At 40.3% G+C, this 21,567-nt stretch overlaps 1 protein-coding gene across 3 annotated transcripts in view; it reads left to right on the forward strand.

The window, feature by feature from the left end:
• The window catches only part of RBM26 (RNA binding motif protein 26), a 157,744-nt gene extending 142,909 nt beyond the window's left edge, over positions 1-14,835 (forward strand). For 2 of the 3 annotated variants that reach the window (XM_088459054.1, XM_088459073.1), the window contains 5 exons: positions 5,955-6,041; positions 7,255-7,368; positions 8,481-9,454; positions 10,132-10,193; positions 11,174-14,835. In XM_088459054.1, the coding sequence (XP_088315180.1) occupies positions 5,955-6,041; positions 7,255-7,368; positions 8,481-8,570 (291 nt within the window). In that variant the 3' untranslated portion in view covers positions 8,571-9,454; positions 10,132-10,193; positions 11,174-14,835. Of the gene's footprint in view, positions 1-5,954; positions 6,042-7,254; positions 7,369-8,480; positions 9,959-10,131; positions 10,194-11,173 lie in introns of those variants that run through there. The other variant, XM_088459059.1, reaches the window with a different exon arrangement.
• Positions 14,836-21,567: the final 6,732 nt, after the last annotated feature.

Below are 21,567 nucleotides of genomic sequence, written 5' to 3' on the forward strand. Positions count from 1 at the left end.
TAAAATAGGATTAGATCAAAACTGGTCGTGCAGGGCATGATGAAGCTGAAGGTATTTATAGAAGGCCATATGTTGAAGGCCAAACTTCATGCGCAAATGATCAAAGGAGTGGAGGGCCCCATTATGAAACAAATTACCAAATGTGTTGACAACAAGAGCAGTCCAAAAGGACTCTGATCCCAGCACACCCAGTTCAGAAAAACAACAATTAAACCACAGGGTGACACCCAGATCCATAGCCTCATCCCCAAATAGTCCCTGAGCAAAACGCCAGACTAGTCGAGCCTGTTTAAGTAAGGGGGGAGACTTTTTCACCGAGAGTAAAACCTGTAAAAGAGATGAAAGAACCCTGTTTGCTCACAGATAAAACCTGCCAGACTGGTATCATTACCAGCCATCAATCAAGTCACCAAGTTCGACAGTTGTGATGCCATATAATAAGTCGTAAGTTAGAAAGGACCAAACCACCTGCAGATTTAGATCTGCATAGGGTACAGAGAGCAATTAGAGATCTCTTATCCCCCCACACAAAAGAAGACCGAATAGAATCAATGTGGGAGAAAACTTTTTTAGGAATAAATACAGGGGAATGCTGTAGGACGTAAAGGTATTTAGGCTGAATAGACTGAGCAAATGTTTTTGCCACATGTGAATCTTATGTTTAAAAGCTGAGGTAATGGGCACCACATTAAGTTCTACAAAATTAGCAGGATTAGACAAAATGGAGAGAGTCCATTGTAGAGAGCAAGAGAGAGTAGGGAAAAGAGGCAGGAAGCCATTCAAAGGAAATATTAGGACCAATTAGTAACCCTGAAGAACAACCAAAATCCTTAATAATGTCCATCAAACGCTCTAGAGATGGGCCTGTGTCCACCAGAAACGGCATATCATCTGCGTAAAGAGCTATTGTGTCGATTACGCGGATTGCCCGCAGACCTTGAATAGCTAAATCTGTGCAAACAATGCAGGTGATAAAGGACAACTCTGGCGTGTGCCACGCCCGAACTTAAAGGAAGACTAGATACAACCATTCACAGACACTCTTGCCGCAGGGGAAGAGTACAAAAGACAGACCCAGCTAATAAAATGGGGACTAAAACCAAACCTAAATAGGACCCTCCCATAAATACTCCCATTTCACAGGTATCTAAGGACACCACCATAACTCAGGTGCCTTACTATGGGACATTTGCATATGATAGGAAAGACTGTTCATCCACTGTTTTTAGTGGTTCTGGTACTTCTGGCCTGCTATCTCTTTGGGTTGGCAGTGTGTAGCTCATTGCATTTTGTGAGGAAAGTGTCTACTGAGCTTATTTCAAGGCTGCATTCATTTCCTGGTTTGTGATTTTTTTTTTTTTCTGGCCATTTGTTGGATGTGGATTGAAAGATCTATAGTATTTGGATGCAGTGGTCGACAGGGTCAAATGGTTCACTGTTAAATGGTAAACATGAACTAACGTCAACACTTTTTTTTTTTTTTTTTGGTATCCTAACCCTCCCCCTGGTGCCTAACTTAGGTTCCCCTTCCGCAGCCTAACCTTCCGCCAAGTGCCGAAACCTAACTCTAAAATCACGAAAAAACCATGTGTTGACCTTTTGACACTGTCGACCTTCTGGTGTCGCTTTTATTGACGGTCTATCTAGACTATGTAGATTTGCCATCCCTGTATCATGTGTTTGGGATTCAGTTTATTGTAATAAGTCTTGTCAAAAAAACAAACAGATCTTTTTGTGCCTCTTGGTTTAAGCAATTCCTAATAGTTGGTTCACTATTGTCTACATCAGAGGTTCTCAAACTGTCCTCAGGACCCCACACAGGTTATGTTTTTCAAGTCACCCAGCAGGTGCACAGGTGTATTCATTACTCACTGACACATTTTAAAAGTTCCACAGATGGTACTAATTATATCACTTGTGATTCTGTGAGGAGACCTGGAAAATATGCACTGTTTGTGGTCCTGAGGACAGAGTTTGAGAACCTGTGGTCTACATTGTCTGTTGAACCTTTGGCTTAGTATAATCATTAATCTAGTTTCTAAGCTAGGTTTAGATGTTCCTGCAGGTTACAGACCTGCTGCAATCTGTCATCTGTGTAATGGTTTTTCTTCTCCCTTCTATGGTACGGATTTTTTATGCTATAAATAAAGGTTAACAGGAATAATGGTTGCCCACTCGTATTTGCTTTGAAGTGGAAACCGTTTTTCAGCACTAATTACAGCACATCTCATATAACCACAGTTCAGTTTTGTTTCCCCCTCCCATACGAAAACTTTCAACCTTTCTAATTGGTCGGGAATCTATATGTTTTGGCTGCTCATTTACTGTATTGTCATGGAAGGTTTGTATAACTTTTTCCCCTTTGCTGCTGAGGGTTTTTTCCCGAGGGAGCTGAGATTTTTCCACGTTTACGTTCATCTCATTTCAACATCAAATATTTTTGATGCAGTGCCCACACAACTTATACCTTGTTTTACTCAGAAAACTTTATATTTTCAGAAAATAACGGTAGTCTTTGCTCATTATGACACATGCAAATAAAATCTAACTAAAATGGCCAACAAATACCTTGTTTTTTTTGTTTCGGCACTAATTGACCGTTCAGAAATTATAACAAGCAGGATTCTATGTGCAGGTTTTCATAAACAAATCTACACTTGAAAATGTATTTTTATTTTTTTTTTTGCAAATGTTTGGTCTATATTTGAACGCTAACCATGTGCAGGGATAATATTGCAGCCCAACAAGGCATATTTTTTTTAAACTAGAATAATGCAATATGTAGTAGATTTGGGCTTTAGGACACCCCCACCTCCTCCCCCTATTGAAAGTGGTTTTGTGTGTGTGTGCGGTTTAAGTCATCATATGATGATCACCATGTGATGATGGTTCCCCCATGTGTGTGTGAACCAGTATGGGAAAGTTTAGGCATATTGTGCACTCCTCTCCTCTATGGAAACACAGTTCTTCTGTAGCGCTGGGTAATATTGGAGGAGGGTCTTCTCTTTCAAATGTTGGTTCCCTCACATGTACATGAGCAAAATTGGGTGTATACGTAAAACATATGTTTAACCTAGCACTGGGTAACATTGTATGGTGATTCCCCTCTTCCAAATGTGGGAACTCCCATCTTTCTAGGTACCCTGGTGGTGGAGATAGAGGGACCCCATATTTTTCATTTATCTTTACTGATGTGACGTTGGTGTGAATATGCGCTTTGGCAGCACGCTTGCAGCAGTCCCCACCAGTATTCAGAATCATTTAGGTAATGTAAATAAGTTTTCTTAAATTTCCCCCAGTAGGGGATAACCCTGACTCATCTGCAGTTTAATTTATATCCACAGGACTTGTCCGTAGTAGTGAATAGGGTTACAATTTACTCAATACAATAGATTTGAAGCACTTCTGCCCCCATATAGCATCACTGTTAGTTCAGTAGTGGGTCCTACATATGGAGATTCTGTCTGTGTGTATAATTTGTTTTTCTGTTCTATTCACTATCACACCTTCAAGAGTACATAAAATGCATCGGCTGTTGTGGGATGTTCCCAACATTTTGTTGTATAAATTTATATAGTAATTGTCAATTACCAAGATTCACTTTCCTGGGAATTCATAATATGTTCTGTAGAAAATCTTGGTACTTTCATATGACCAGGACATTTGGCACTTATCTTTGACTATTTTTCAGCAGCATAGGAGTAGGGAGAATTCAATCCAGCTGTCTGCTATTTGGATTTGTGAGTAGAGCAATCTTCAAATTCATTGAGGAGGACAGTGCAATAAAAAAAAAAAAAAAAAAAACCCCACCACTGCATAGGATTTATATTGATAGGAAGCCAATGCGATTTATTGGACATTTAGTTTATATATAAATGTGTCCTCATGCACCTGTCCTTTTTGCGCCATAAGGAGCGAGATCCCTGACACGATTCCCATGCTGTGCACCTTTTTCTACATTTTGCTATTTTTCCTCAATTTGCATTGGTTCATATAAAGTGTTCTAGATTCTAAGGATTCTTTTTTTTGCTGCAAAGGAACTAGTATAAAGTCGCAGATGACGCATAATGATGCATGAGCGCAGGTCACTTGTATTTTACCTGTCTTGCCTTTTTACAGATTACATATTTTTGCTGCTTTTTCTTAAATTGAGTCTTTCTTTGCTCTTACTGTACTAGAGGGTGTAGTATATTTTGTTGACATTCAACATGTCTACATGCTCGCAATGTTTACATGGATTACAATGACATTCATCCTGACGATACTGATGACATGATTAGAATGTCAACAAAATGTCCCTGTTGGTCTAGTGGTGACTTTCCTGGAACGGCATATTTGATGGCTCCAGGGATGTCTTTTGGGTCCGGCGGTTTGCTTATGGTCTTCCGGAGGTGAGTATCGCTAACTCTAATACTCCCCCTTGTGTCTAAGCCTAATCTTGCTTCCCGTAGCCTAATCTTAAACCTTCCCACTTGCAGCCTAAAGCTGGGTACACACTTGTCTAATTCTTATTCGATCCAACCTCAGACCAACCAGTTGGTCAAACATTGGTAGAGTGTGTATGCTCACAAGATCTCTGGTTTCATCCAATCTTGGCTGTATGGTCTTGTCAAAAGATTTTTAAGCTTGCTGAGAAATCTGATCTCCAATCACCAGACATTGTGCATAGGAATTGGTAGAAAGTCACAGATTATGAATAACGATGGATGGCACTGGCCACTTGTATTGGGCTTGTTTTTAGCCTTTTTCCTTCATTGTGCTACTTTTTCCTCAATTTTGCATCTTAGCCGCACCAAAACACTAATCCTAGGCACTTAGTACACTAGAAGTGAACTAAGATGCAAAATCTGTGGCACTCTAAAAGGGGCTCTTTGGCACGATCTGTACTGCAAGATAAAGGGAGTTTTTCCACAGCTAAACGTAGTGATACGTATATATTTTTTGTGTTTAAACTGCTAAACAAAATTACTTTGCATACAGTTGTGGGCTGGCATTGTAAGTACAACATACAAGTCAAGGGGCTTGGGGATGCACAACTGACCTGGGAGAACCAGCTTGGGCTAAATCTCTAGTCCAGGCTTTTGCAGTGCTTACTTAGCTCATGGTATGTCCCATAGGAGTGAGCATTGAGGTTAATCCTTCCATCTACTCCATGACAATTTTAGGTAACGTATTCAGGAGGGCAATGTATGGATAGGGACTTTCAACTTGCCTTCCTATACCCACGGAGGAGCTGCATTCTGCTCATAGTCTGGCCAAACAAGTCCACGACTCAGTGAGCATTTCTTTATCCTTGGAGACTATTTTAGAATCTACCTACTATAACGAAGTCCCAAAGCTTCAGAATTCTACAGTGGTACAGTATGGGAGGGATCAGACTCTGACTTTTGTTCTCGGGAGGAAAGTGAATGGCTGATGATTCTGACCTTAAAGATTCCTTGTACCTCGACTAGGACTCCTAGGAAGCGAGGGTGTTGATGATATGGTGCATGACATGAACACTCAGCACTGTAAGGAGCCGGTTACTTTATGCTTACCATTGTTATCCTTCCTCTTAGATTTATTTATAGAGGATTTGACAAAGAAGTTACTGGTGTGGATTTGTGGTTTGTTTTTTTTGTAAGATTTCCTAAAATGCCCAATTTTCCTGTCTGAGCCTCTGTTCCCAATGGTTCTAGCGGACTTGGAGAAAATCATGTAACGCAAATACAAAAGTCCTGTTTTCTTTTACTGTTTAAAAAAACTACATATTTAGACTAGATCTTGAATTTAACATCAATCTGTGCACAGCAGCTACAGAAACTTGTCGCTTTATGCGAGTCTTTTAAGTTCTTCATATAAATGGCACTTTCTCCAATGAGACAATTTGTCATTGTCAAATCTTATTTATAATGTATATACTTATGTTTCTTGCTGGTCATTTCAATATTTTCTTTTGTTTTTTATTACTAAAGCAATTTGGTGAAATTGAAGACTGCCAAATAGATGACACTTCTCTCCATGCAATTATTACCTTTAAGACCAGAGGACAAGCTGAGGCTGTAAGTTTACATGTTGCAGTTGTTTATGAAAGTTTGTCTGACTTTATCCCTCATTTATTCACCTGAAACAACTAGTCATATAACAACATCTATATTCTTAGCCATATTCATAAGCAAACTGCATACGTATTATATAAATCTTAGCTTTATTAAAACTACTTGTAGAAAAAGTCTGTATTGCTTTGTAATCATAAATGATAGTGACTGGACAAAAGGACCTTAAGGACTGTTCCTAAGAATATTTTTGTTAGGCCTGCCATCAATGATCCTTTCTATAATTTCTGCATTATTTCTGCTTGTTGGCTGAGAGGTCATGACAGAATACGCGGAGACTGATTCCTTGTTTGAAGCCTTTTCCCCTAAAGATAAAAAAATTTCTTATCTGAAATGTCACGTAAAAATACTTTTAAAAAATTTGACTTGTGTGACATTATTATTAGACCATGAACAGAAGACTCATGAGCTGCATAGTAATGAGTTTAGAATCCTTTAAATGTATAATAAATTTATATGTACAGATTTAAAATTTATACCTGAGGACTTCAATATCACACAATTCATGTTCAGATGTCATGGAACATGTAATTGTTTCTACATTTCACATTATTCTGTACTTTAGGATTGTACTATAAATCTTGGGTGACTGTCCCAGTTATTTGGGTATGTTGCTAACACTGATTTATGCTGCTTCATGTTACTTTAATTTGAGCATACAATTTCCAAAGCAGCCACTCTGTGCAGCTGGCACCAAGCAAGACTTCAGTATTTTAGCACTAGATCTTTTCCATTTTCAATTATGGAGTCTGTTCTTCAAAGGTTATTTGTCTTTTCAACTGCTATAGGTCACTGAAATGATTCCTTTTCGGTTTCTCTTCTCATAAAAAACCACCACAAATACTTTTAACTCAAAATAAGGATTTTATATATTAATGAAATCCGTTTTGATGAAAAGAGTAATTTTGCCAGTGTAGCATTCACACAATCCGCTTGTTTACATCTGCAAATGGTAAAATAACAGGGTAAATTATAAACTGCCTTTCTTCATACGGAAACTAGAATTTGTCAAATATGGATCAGTCCACATAGGTCCTACCCTCCGATTTGTGTCTCTGTAAGCCCATGTACTTGTTGTTTTGATTGTGAATTAAATTCATGACTTAAAGGAATGTTTCACAGCCTTGTCTGTGGTGTTTTTTTTTTTTTTTTATTTTAGGCTGCCATCCATGGAGCCCATTTCAAAGGACAGGATTTAAAATTAGCTTGGAATAAACCAATAACAAATACAAGTAGCACAGAGGTAGAAGAGGCTGAACAAGAAGAGGAAGAAGTGAGTATTTTTAGTAGAGTAAATGTTTGTGTATGTGTCTGTTACTTACATCACTTGCGTCCATTACAGTGATTGCTGATCCTTCATAAGGAGGCGGTTCCCCAACCCAGAAAATAAAGTATTCTGAAGCTGGGAATAATTTCGAGAAATCACCCTCGCTATCAGCTAAACGGGAGCCTGACTTTTTAATTTTTTTTATTTTATTGGTGTCAATGATGAAACGACTTAGTACAGTAATCATTGTTTTATAGATTAGTTTTGGTAAACCAGCTGCTGCTCTGCTTCTTCAGTAGTCCAAATCATTTAGTTTTTTAAGCTATGCCCACTAATGAAAACCAGGAGCTCCTGTATTGGTAAAAGATGTCTTGTTAGAAAGAAAGCCTTTGCACATATTGTACAATACCTGAATGCTCTGAAGCTTTATATGTAGCCGATTTATGTCTGCTTATGCAGGAAGAATTTTGGATAAGCTTTATGCAAAATTCGTACTGCCGATTAATAATAACAAAACTTAAGGTTCATATATAGCAGTGAATTTTCAACCTTTTTCAGGTCGTGGCACACCCAACAAGATTTTAAAATTGCTAAGGCACACCATCAGTCCCTCACGGGAACAACCACTCACAAATTGCCCCCCCACAGGAAAAAGAACAGACATTGGCCCCCAAAGAAAAAATAAAATAACCAGCTGAGAAGGCTCACTGTCCTCCCTATCCTGTCCTTCATCGGCTGGGGTAGCTCAGTCACACTCAGTGACTGAGCACACAGTGCAGAGCCTTGGAGCAGTGTGCAAACGGACGTGTCGCATGGCATTTGTGACCTATGTCACGCCGCTTCTCGACATGGGTGCTCCTGAGCCTCCCTGAAGAGCCCCGCACTACAAGTAAAGTCAGCTCTGACTGCAATGAGCTCGCTGCACACTTGACAAATGCTCGCTGCACACTAGTGTGCCACAGCACAGTGGTTGAAAAACGCTGATCTGTAGTTACATATCTGTGTATGCTTTCAGTCTGGTCTCAGCAATATCACTTAAAATTAAGTTTATTAACATTTGGCCAATTTGATTCTTTTTTTCTTTTATTTTACAAACGAAATGTATTTTTTTTTCCTAGTTGCAGGAAGACACAATTGTGGATGACTCTTTGCTGCAGGATGACGATGAAGAGGAGGAGGATAATGAGTCGCGATCTTGGAGAAGATGATTCATTTTGCCTGATGATTAAGCTGTAAATGCCTGGACTGTTACCAAGATCACCTAAAGCACTTTTCCATGGGATGTTTTCCTGCATTGCTGTGTGAAAAGATGTAGTGGACACTTGGTTTGGAAAGCTAAAGACATGAAAGCCTTCTGTTGTCACATTTCAGTAAATGATTGCACAATGCATCATTATTGACACATATGCAATGGTTTTATTACACACATCTATACTGGATGTACAATTTTTGGTTTCGTTTGTAATTTAGGGAACTTGTAAAATGCAAGTTTTGTTTTCCTGATTACAGAATTTTCTTTAAAATCTATGAATGCTTTCAGACATACATAGAGGCATACTAAACAGGAATCTCAATTGTTATGTATAAAACATACATAGTGTTATGCGTAGGCTTTACTATGTAGTAGCCTTTTTGTTCAGTTTAATTTGTGTACGTATTTTACGTATGGGTTTTAATAACATTGTAAAACTGCTTTGCATATAAGTCCTTGTGACTTTAATATGACAAAAAGAAAAATAAAGAAAATGGAGTGGTCCAAGAGACAGCAACAACAATAATGATAATGGAGAGCTTTGGCAAATAATCTGGGTTAAATTAAAAAAAAAAAAAGAGGCAAAAAAAAAAAAAGAGAGAAAAAAAATTTAACCATTCCAGTTGCTACAACCTCATCACTTCACATGTTAAATATTTCATGCTGTCATGTCAAATTAAACATCTAACGTAACATGCAAAATTGTTTTATATGGAAAGTGCATTGTCTTTATATGGTTACTTACTAACTGCTCTGAGAGGCATAAATGTTTACACTGATGGACACTGAATGAAGTTCTCCCGCCTGGGTGGTCTTGAAACAAGAAAAATACAGCTATTGGTAAGTAATAATGTGTTTAATTGTGTTATTGTGTTTAACAATATATGTACTTGATATTTATCAGTAACGGATAAAGTGGACCTGTCACCTCCTCTCTTAAAATATCTTACAAATAAATAAATGCTTTGAATCTGTAAATAAACTTCTTTTTTTGTCCAAGGTACAGTAGAGGACTTCTGTATTTGGTTTTTAATCTGGTTGACATTCATATTCTATAGTAGCGAAGAACCATTTCAAATTTAATGTATACTTAATGTTTGCTTTTTAGTTAAGAAGACATTGATAAAAGTTAATTTTTGATGACAGGTCCACTTTAGAATAAAATGAATGTACTGTGTTTTAGTAATTCATTCAGGACTGGACTTCAAACATTTTGTCTTAAAATTTCTCAGAAATTCTTTATGAACTGTATTGGAGACTTTACCATGATAGCAGTGCAAAGCGGTGTCTTTGCACCATTAAATTAAGCCTTGAGAATTATTTAAAATTACTTTTAAGTAGAGAGAGAAGATTTTATTTTTATCAAATCAATTACCTAAATTTATTTTAAAATAACTCATTGTTGGTTGATAAATTCTTTGATACATATCTCTAAATAGCAAATTGATGCTAGATTTTAGACTAAGTTTATGAGTAATATAAATGTTTTGTATTTAAAAAGTTTTTTCTTTTTATAGATGTCGTGCCTTAAGAATTTTAGAACGCGAGACATGCTTCCTGATCTTTTTATCAGGAAAAGGTACAGTATGATATTTCATTGAGGGTTTTTTTTTTTTAGCAGTCTGCATTCACATTGTTCCTATACATACAATACTTGATTTTTTTTTTTTCATTATAATCAGTGGGGTCTATAAAAATGTGCTTCTTGAAATTTCAGTTGTCCATACATTCCCTCTGCATAAGTTTATGTAGAAAACAAATCAACCTCAAGTTTGCATAACCGCCTTAGATTATGGTGTCAAGTACAGTTTGCGTTGTTACAGATGTGATCCCACCCTAGGGTTATCAGATTATCAATTTAATAAGGGATCCGTTGAATTACACAGGTTCTTTGGGCTGCATTTCACTGGTTGTACTGAACCTGTGTATTACAAATGTGTGACTTAGTAAAGGGATAATCTGGCAGCCCTATTGTCCACCCCATTATTGAATAATGCAAGCAAAATTTAGGAACCATGTTTCATGCAACATGAGTCCTAGGGGGGAATTCAATCGCAGGTGAAGGGTGCGAATTGCAGTTGATACAGCGTTTAAACGCCGGCAACGGCAGCCCTTCTCGCACCCTTCTCACGGTCAGCCGAATGCCTGATTTGCTCAAAAATGCTCGCTACCCTATGGGGTAGCGAACCCTTTTGAGCAAGATCCCGCTGCCGTAAAATGCGGCAGCTGCCGCGCAGATTCCGAAGGGCGAATGTATTCGCTCCTAATTGAATTCCCTTCCTAGTGGTAAATGTTTATAAAAGTGGGTTAGTCATTACAAATGACTTGCTGGACATACAACTTTTAAGAACACTATTGCCTTGTTAAGTCACCATTTTAAACTCTTAAATCCTGATTAATTTGCCCATCTTAAAATTATTTACAGTCTTAAATTTAGTGCATTGGTTGTCATTTTATATTGTACATAATATCCATAATCTAATTGTCATTATTAAACAGAAGAAAGCGATAAGTTATTAACTTTTTTTTTTTTAATAATTGCTTTTATTTCTTTTGCAGGTATAACCGTCTGTGTTGGTGATTTTCCACAGAGAACTGGCAATATACATATAATGCATATCTTTGTCATTTGTAAGAAACAACAGTATTTTAGTCTATTCCTTAAGGAATCTTTCTTGCCTTGAGTCTGAACAATAGCAAAATACTTTCCCTTCCTATTTTAACTGCACATCTCATCCAAAGTGCTCACTAGAACAATTGTAGTTTGTGCACCTTTTTTTAATTCAAGCCTCATGCTAATCTCATGCAATTGGTCCAGTGTTAAGAATTTTGCAATTCCAATAATATTCGTACTTGCCCGAGTGCCCTCCAGGGTCATCCAAACACCCCAATACGAGAGAATAAAGGTACACTCCAAGGTCTTGAATAAATGAATAAACTATTACTGTCAGGTTCAACGTTTCAGTCTCCTGACATAGTTGTCATTTATTGATTTATTCAATATCTTGGAGTGCCGCCTTTATTCTCATATACCATATACTTTAGAAACAATTAGAAAAACATTTAAATAGCTAGGCCTCTGCACACTTTAAATTTTAATATTTAGCTAATTTGTTTATTTTAATCATGGAAAGGCAAAGTTTAGAGTAGTTGTTTAAGTTTCGGCTTTGAAAGAAATCTTGATGCAATAGTAATTAGTGTTGTCATCCAACTGGTAGATTTGGTGTCTTTGATCCATAAATCAGATTGCAGGCTGTCAATTTGCTACGAACCAGTGACTCTGCCTGACTAATGCTTATGAGGTATTGGCTCCTAGAAAGTTAATAAATTACTATATACAAAAAACTAATTTCAATTCAACTTAAGAACCAGAGACCATCAAAATGTGTAAGTGGCAGATATACTTCAAAGACCCAGACAACTGAGCATGTTTATTTTTTGTTGTATAAACCGTGCACAGAAACTGAATTAGTATTTAGCTGTTAATATGGCAGTAGTGTGACAGACGATGGGTAATGTTTACACTTAGTGACTAGGGAAAAGTTCAGTTCCCAAGCCCTGCCTCCTGTTTCCCCAGTGCCCTGCTTACAAGGTGGACACGGGGCTTTTTTTTATTGTTTTGTATTTTTTGCACTTGTATGGGGCAAAGCATCAATTTGGATCCATGCTCTTCTTCAGCCTTCTTCCATCACAAAACATTTGCACCAATTTTTGTGTGTCTGGGGTGACAAAGTGATAGTAATTACTGTGACTCTTTTCCCCCCTTCCTATTTCCGGAACGGTCAAATGTCTGTTACGTTTGCTAGTAGTCACAATGAAGTTCTTGACTTTAGTTCAATAGCCCGACGCACAGCCCCAACGAATACCTTATACCGTTTGTGGATTTGCCACAAAGAATAGCCACCATCCCTCAAAACAATGATTTGAGCACGTGTTTCCACACTTAACTCTCAGTTCTTATTGGCCATTTTTGACTAAGTGGAGCTTTAAACACATTTCTATTGATTTTTCCAGGTTGCATCGGTACGGAAATAATATATTTTGTTATTTTTATCATACTCCATTCATACACAAGTAGCAGAGTGTACGATAAACAAGCTTCTTTTCGATTTCAGGGAGTGTGCTCAGACTCTTGAGAAGCACTGTATCCTCTCAGACCTTGCCTCCGAGGGTTTTAATGATCCTTATTTTAATTATTTTAAACATGCATTATAAAAACTGAGGAGAGTGAAAAGTAGTAATTATAAAATTTCTTGGGGGTATATTTACTAAAGTGCAGGTTTTTAGATGCGAGATGTTGTCCATAGCAACCAATCAGATTCTACTTAACATTTATCTAGCACCTTCTAGAAGATAATAGCTACAATCTGATTGGTTACTATAGGCAACATCTCCACTTTAGTAAATATACCACCTGGAGTGATAATGGGTTTGCCTAGTTTGACTTAATAGTGGCGGTTCATCTGAAGTTTGATCAGAAATGAGTAGTGAGAAGGGACCTCCTGTAACAATTCCACATTTCTTGCCCATGCAAAGTTATTTAGTACCCATATTTTACAGATTGGCAAGATTACCATATGACACAATAGACACCACTGCATTAGTTGGTATATATATTGTAAATATTGAATTTCAACTTTTAATACTGATGCATATGGTATTGTAGTTCTAATGCTAAGACATTCCATACGGATTTTCTCATCCAGTAAAAATTCATCAATGGGTTTGAAAGTTTTGTTTAATTTTTTTTCATTGCTAAATTATTAGGTTAACATATTTTAAGCAGTCTAAATAAAACTAGTCAGTATCTGAAATGGTAAGAATAGACGTTTTATAAGGAAGTTTCACTAAAATGTGTCCTTTTTCCATGTATTTCTTATTGTTTTTTTTCCCATGTACACTGTCTTATATACGTGGAAGGTCTATGCGTAACGTGGACAATATAAACACAGTTGAATTATTTTAAGACTAATGATGGACAGCAATGATGGATTCAATTGAAGGACAGACTAGACAATAGATGCAAACCAAGTAATGTGTACATGTAAGATTTGCAATAATGCATACAATAACGTTATATTATGCTTTTTTTTTTCTTGAAAATAAGCTGCTTTAACTTATAATCAGGAGTAGAGAGTTGAGTAGGACATTTTTCTTTATGGGGGAGATTTATCAAATCTTGGAGAGTGAAAGAAGCTAATTGGTTGGTACGAACTGTCATTTAACGGGCTGTGCTAGAAAAATTACAGAAGCTAATTGGTTGGTACTTTAACGCTGTCCACTCTTTCTCTCCAAAATTTGATCAATCTCCTATATAACATATTTTTTCATTAGTGCCAACTGCAGTTTTAAACAGTTGCCAGTTATGAATCCATAACTATTTTAATTTAAAAATGTATGCAGGTACATTTGTCCCATGGACCTACTGCGAAATGGATCTGTTTAGAGCATTTTGGTATAAGCATTTAAACATTCATCTGTTAATGTTGAAAGTGTTAAATAATACTTTGAGTCAGCAAGTGGCATTGTAAATGCACAATAGCGAAGTAACTCTATGGTCTCTATATGCTCATGTCTGCACAGTTCTTTCTCTCTTCATATATAGAAGGTTTTCCACATTTTGAGGACCAGGCAGTGACATCACTGCACAATACCCTTGCTTGAATCTACTAAGCAGACTGTGCTGGTGCTTCTGCTTTTACACTAATTTTTTTTGCGTCTGTCTATTTTTCTAAAACCGCATAGTGTAACCTCATACATAATACTTGTGGTAGTTTGTCGTTAACTGAAAATTTCCTTGGCATCTCATATGGGGAAAAGTCTGACAGCCTAGACCAGTGTTGATATTTGCTACTTCCCTTTCATGTGCTAAATTACTTAAAAAAAATTAAATAAATAATATTTTGAAATCAATTTGTGATTGGAGAGGGCTCTTTTAAAGGCACCAGTAAGTCCATGTAATGTAAAGTTAATTAATGTGAATATTTTCGTATTTAAATTAAATTAATTTTCTAAATATTTATACTGCTTTTTCTTAAATATAAAAAATATTATCCAATGAAAATTATTGTTCGCATAAAAAAATAAGTTGCACAATTTAAAGATACATTTTGGTGCCAAAGAAAGGATGGCAATGCTACTGGATGTCTGTTATGTTTAAACATATATTTTATTTGATTTTCTTTTTTTTTTTCCAAAACAAAGAATAAAGTTTCCCTTCTTTTCCCAAATGTGTCCTTTTCTGTGTTATAAATGAATCCTGTTTAGCATTATTACACCTCAAAACTCTGCAATGATGGACAGTAAAAATGAAAAATCATAAATAAAACAAAACCAGTTTGACAAAGTAGGTACAGGCAGACACGTATTCAATTATATTTATTTATATACATATTTTTTCGTATGTAACACCACACTATGCTGTCAACTAGATTACTGAGGTTGGAAGCCCGGCCTGGGACTAAAGATAGCCCCACACCAAAATCCCGACAGCCGGCATCCAGAATGAAGGAAATCGGGGCTTCTTCGATCTTAGCTGCAGGGGGGACGGGGTTACGCTTGGGCACCCCCGGGGAGACTTAAAGTTAGGCACCCCCCCGGATCCATAGGGTAGGTGGGGGTTAGGCACCACAGGGGGGGTGGCTAGGCACTAGGGGGGGGTGTAGAGAGAGGTTAAGCTTAGGCACCACTAAAGGAGGGTTAGGGGGGGGAGTGGAGTAGAGGGATAAGCATCCTTACCACTCCTGTCCGGGATCTTCATGTATTGAGTTGCCGCTGTCGGGGTTTGAGCCTTCGGTATTTCAGACCCATTCCAACTAGCGATACTACTGTACAAAAAAATGCAGCCATTTCCCATTTTAGTTTGTTTTTTTCTTTCTTTTAGTTTAGGTTTCAAAATCTGAATACTTAAACAAAATAATACTGTTAGTTACTGATTATCAAACATATTTTTTTTAAATTTACAAATTAGAGAGTCCATCCTAAAATGCTGTTATTCTTGCCAGTCAACAGGTCCTTTTTTCTTGTTACCAACTGAAAGATTCAACAAGGAAAAATCACTATAATATAAGCAAATGAGATCTCTTAATTTAGGAAATCTAAGATCCATATACCATACAAAAACTAATACAATACTCAATTGCGTAAATACAGACATTAATTATGTAAATTGCAGCTTGCTAACAATAACAATGCAAAGGCCTTATTCCAACTAAAGTCCATATACCAATTATTGGAAAAACATCAATTGAATCATTGAAGTACCAGGCCAATCTGAAGTAAGAAAGGACCTCAGCAACAGAAGCCACAACATCTCAATGATGAATCACATGCTATTTTTAAAAGCAATTCTGCTCTGGGTCTGGCTACACTTGCTTCTTATAGACAGATTTTGGTGCTTGCTGATAGGACAGTGACCGTTTCTGTTTTATCGGTTGGATCATATTTAGTAAACTCTGTTTCTTCAGGGTCTATAGGTTCCTCAGGGAGACCTTGGGTGTAGGTGATGGATCTGGATTCTGGCACCACGCTGTTAAAGCTTTCAGCTCCCAGGATGCACTTGGTCCACTCTACCTATTCCACGAGCCAGAGGCATCTGAGTTTTGTTGGTGCCCGGCCAGTGTCTGTCACCATTACCCAGGGGGCTGCTTAGGCAGCCCTTAAGCTTGTTATTTTATTTATTTTAATTTAAGTTAGTTTAATTTTTCTTCACTCCGTGGGATGTCTGCGCTGCCACGCCGCCAGTACTGATCTGGGGATCTCAGTGGACTTACTGGGGGTCAGCGACAGCCGAGGCCCCCGGGGAGGACCCAGACTGCAGCCGGACACTAAGGGGAAAGGTAAAGCAGTCAATACCTCCGGTCTCGGGACAGACCAGAGGTGGCTGAGTGGGCTCAGGCTCTAGCCACCGTGATACACTAGACTACCAGGGACATTCGGTGTGGGAACCAGTGTCCCAGGGGTTAACGATCGGCCAGGGGAGACAGCTTCCCCATTTTAGCAGCTCCTCAGCTTAGGGAGCCTTTCCTCTGAGGTCTGGCTTCCCTGAGCTGTTCTCCTTGGCCACGCCCCCTCTGAGGTCTCCGGTGGCCATTTTCTTCATGGTGCAGTTGCAGCTCTCAGGACAGCGTGAGGTCTGGTACCCCTACATACCTCTCCGGTTAGTGTATGTAGTGCTATAGCCTACCAGACACTGAATCTGTGTAGTTGATTGTAGTGCCAATTTACAGTGAATTCTGCATTGTATGTGACTTAGCTAGCGCTGCCTTTCTGTGGCACTTTTTTTTCCTAACTGTCAGTATATTCCTATACCTTTCCTCTAATTCTGCCCTGATACAGGTGTAGTTAGGGTGGTTCTTTTACCTCTCATATATAAAAGATAATATTTGTGAGGTCTGTCACATACTATTGTGCGCTGAACTGTGCCATATTTAGGCAAAGGCTCTTGCAACTCATAGCGTCAGACAACACCAGTGCACCTCAAACCCCCCAACAACAGTACAGGAACCACCTTGGGCTGCCTTTTCTCAGGTCCTGGCCTCCATTGCGGGCCACCTGGCGGTCCCAGCTGTTTTTCCCTAGATGGTGTTACCTCAGCAGACCATGCCCTCTCAGGGTCCTACCTCAGATTATGCAGACTCCTGTACCTCAGGCTATGCATCTACCATGCGTAGATGTTTTATCTGCATCAGTGCAGAGCCTGGTGGCTTCCTCTACTGCCCTTCAGACAATATTGCAGGGTGAGAAACCCCTGAAGCCAGGTAAACATCTCAGTATGCACAACTCTAAGTCTGAGATGTCATCTGATGATGGAGAGATTGCGGATGCCTCTAACTCTGACACCTCTGCAAGAGGCGGAGACTAGGTCAAATCTTAATCCTGCCTTGGTGCGTGCGCTCAGATCCATATTGGTAAAAGAGGATAACGACGAGTCAGCCCCTCAATCCAAACGCCCTCAGTTTAAAAGGGTCAAGGTGACTTCGGCAGTATTCCCTCTACCAGATCAGCTAGTGGATTACATGGCTGCTGCCTGGCAATCGCCTAGTAAGAGGTATCAGCCTCAAAAGCATTTGACCTTATGTTACCCACTTCCTGAGGCTCATTGTAAAAAATGGGAATCTCCCCCTGCGGTGGACACTCATGTTACATGTTTAATTAAAAGTGCTACACTACCTATGCCTTCCATTTCTTAAAGGATCCTACAGATAGGAAGGTGGAAACTTGCCTGAAATATACTCTTTCAGGAGCTGTTGCATGCCCGTCCATGGATTGCTAAAGCTATAGAGAGCTGGTCCGATGCACGTGAGGGCACCTCCCCTCTTGAGAATCAGGTGTCATTGGTTGGCCACGTTAGGGATGCCACTGCATATATTGGTGAGGCTGCTCTGGATCCCAGTGTACTGACCTCCAGAGTTGCGGCAGTGTCTACTCGCCGTTCCCTGTGGCTGCGCTCTTGGAGGGCGGATGCTGATTCTAAGAAATGCCTGGAAGCCTTACCATACAATGGGGAGATTGTTTGGTCCAGATCTGGACAAGATTATTGGCAGCATCAAAATCTGCGTTTCTGCCTTCAGCATCTGCCCCTTCAAACTCTCGAACCTCTTCCTTTCGTCCCCAAGGAAAACTCAAAAGATAGTTCTTTCCTAGACAGTCAGCTGCCAAGAAGGCCCCCAAGCCTAAGAAACAGGCCTGGAGCACAGGACGCCCTGCTTCCAAACCAGAGGATAAACCATCAGCCTGATGGTGCGGGCCTCCCTCTGGGAGATCGAGTTCTTCAGTTTGCCCAGTGCTGGTGTCAAACCACCAAGGACGCCGCTTGGTTAGAGAAGTGGTCTCTCACGGGTACGCCCTCTCATTCCTAAGACCTCACCAGTTTTTCTGCACAGGCCCTTCAGACAAGAACAAGGCCTTACAGATCCAGAAAGCCATACAGTCCTTGCTGCAAGCAGGGGTGTTTGTGCCAGTCCTGCTATCCCAGCGAGGGACTGGTTATTATTCTACTCTTTCTGGTGCAGATGTCGAATGGGTCTCATCGGCATATCCTCAACCTCAAATCCCTGAACAAATTCCTCAGGGTGCCCAGGTTCAGGATGGAAATCCTATGTTCCTTTATACTGGCTATGGAACCTTGGGATTTTATGGTATTGCTGGATATTCAGGACGCATACCTACATGTTCCCATAATGCCCTCTCACCAGCATTACCTCCAGTTTGCTATACTACAGCAACACTTCCAGTTTCGGGAGCTACCCTTTGGCCTGTCCACAGCTCCAAGGGTGTTTACCAAAGTTATGGCTATCATGGTTGCCCATCTATGGAGTCAGGGTATCTGGCTACTACCACATATGGACAACCTCCTGTTAGGTTTTCCAGAAGTACTTCGCCACCACCTGCAACTGACAATTGCTTTTCTACAGGTGCATGCGTGGTTCATCAATTGGAAAAAGTCCTCCCTGATCCCCTCACAGGATGTTTCATCTGGGAGCCTTTCTGGATCCTCAACAGCAGAGATTCTTTCTGACTAGAAAAGATCTCCACATTACAACTACGAGTTTGCAGTTGCATCCACAGCCGCCAAGTGTCAGTCCACTCAGCGATGCAAGTTCTGGGACCCATGGTGTCCACCTTCGACATGGTGGAATATGCCCAGTTTCATTCCAGGCCTCTGCAGGGGCTGGTCCTCTCCAGGTAGTATGGATTACCCCACCGGATGAAAGCTTAGACAATGGTGCTCTCTCCGGAGGTGCGTCTGTCTCTGTCTTGGTGGCTACTGACTTCTCACCCCTTTTGGATCCCGGACTGGGTACACCTAGCAACAGATGCCAGTCTCCAGGGCTGGGGTGCAGAGACCGGTCCGCACTCTTTTCAGGGCCGTTAGACAGCAGTCGAAGCAACCCTTCCAATCAACATATTGGAACTTCAGGCTGTGTTCAGGGCCCTCAAGCTGGCCAAGCACATACTTCACGGAAAACCTGTGCAGGTTCAGTCTGACAACACCACCACGGTGGCTTACATCAACCATCAAGGAGGCACTCTGAGTTGGAGAGCATTGACAGAAGTGTCACGCATTCTAACATGGGCAGAGTGTCACCTCCCAGCCATTTCTGCAGTGTTCATTCTGGGAGTTCTCAATTGGGAAGTGGACTTCCTCAGCCGTCACAGCGTGCATCCAGGGGAATGGTCTCTTCAAGCGGTGTTTCAACTCCTAGTGGACAAATTGGGCCTCCCAGAGGTGGACCTCATGGCCTCCTGACACAATCACAAATTACCTGTGTACGGGTCCAGAACAAGAGATGCCGAGGCAACCTTGGTGGATGCTCCGTCAGTGAAGTGGACCTTCCAGTTTGCTTACCTGTTTCTTCCAGTCTCCCTTCTTCCTCAAGTTCTTCGGAAGTTCAAACAAGACGGAGGCACGGTCCTGCTGGTGGCCTCAGCTTGGCCCAGATGTCAATGGTACTCAGATCTTCAGAGTCCCTCCATCAACACTCCGTTCCTGTTGCCTCAACGTCCGGACCTGTTGTCTCGGGGTCCTTGTCTTTACCCGGACCTGGGTTGTCTGTCTTTGACGGCGTAGCTCTTGAGACATCCCTACTAAGGTCCTAAAGATTCTCTCGCTCTGTCGTCAACGCGATGCTTAGAACGCGTAAGCCTGCTTCTGCTAGGATCTCCCACAGAGTGTGGCATACATATTTCCTATGGTGTAGTCCAAGAAATTACGACCCTCAGGTGTTTCAGATCTCCAGAGTCCTGGCCTTCCTTCAAGCTGGATTGGACCTCTGTCTTCGCCTGGCCACGTTGAAAGCTCTGCTCTGTCAATATAGTTGCAGCATAGACTTGCTCCGCTACCGGATATCCACTCCTTCCTCCAGTGTGTCCTCCGGATTCAACCTCCCTTTGTCCCCCCCCCCAGTGGCTCCTTGGGATTTGGCGGTAGTTCTTCGGGGACTCTCCTGTCGCTCCCCTTTTCTGAAATTTCACCAGGACAGGGCAGTGCTGCAGACTCGCCGTGGGTTCCTTCCTAAGGTTGTTTCTAGTTTCCATATTAATGAGGAAATTATAATCCCGGCCTTTCAATCACCGGACCTCTTGGCAGGTGAGTTCTCTTTGGATGTGGTCCATGCCCTCAGGATTTATGTGGACCGTACCAGTTCCCTCCAAAAATTGGACCCCTTATTTTTGCTCTATGACTTTCACAAGAAGGGTTGGCCAGCCAATAAACAAACATTTTCTAGATGGCTTCGTATGACTATCTCAGAGGCCTACACGCAGACAGGCCTTCCTGTTCTTGCTTCTGTTAATGCTCATTCCACTTGCTCTGTGGGTCCCTCATGGGCAGCTCGCCGTGGCGTCTCAGCTGTGTAAGGCGGCCACGTGGTCTTCTGTCCAGACCTTTCTAAGGTTCTATGCTTTTGATACCTTCGCCTCAGGATGCTTCCTTTTGGGTGCCGGATTCTCCTCAGCGCAGGAGCATCCCCACCCTTAAAATAACTGCTTTGGGACATCCCCATGGTCTCCCATTGGAGCCTATGGACCCTGAAGAAGAAAATGAGGGTTATGGTAAGAACTTACCTTTCACTTACTCTTTATTTGAATTCTATATGAAATATCATGTCGACCTTTTAACAGTCGACTATTTGACCCTGCTGACCATCTTCTGTCACCCTATTGACTTTCTATCTAGACACTGTAGATCTTCCATACGAATACCGATCTCCAATGTTACCAACCTCTTTAGGGGGGCAGATACTACACTTGTAAAACATAACTGGTATTTTTTTTTTTCTTCTAGGGCTAGAGAAAAATCATTTTACATTTCCTAGTGGGATTTGTTAAGTTATGTGACCCTGGGACCACCCATTTTTTATAATGATTTATTTTTCCTCTGAAAATGTTGGCGTTTTTCAACTTTACAGATGTGTTTTGACACAGAGAGCCCAATGTGTATAATTTTTTTT

Source organism: Taudactylus pleione, unplaced genomic scaffold, assembly GCF_031769625.1.
Source record: "Taudactylus pleione unplaced genomic scaffold, aTauple2 ptg000041l, whole genome shotgun sequence".
Lineage (NCBI taxonomy): Eukaryota > Metazoa > Chordata > Amphibia > Anura > Myobatrachidae > Taudactylus > Taudactylus pleione.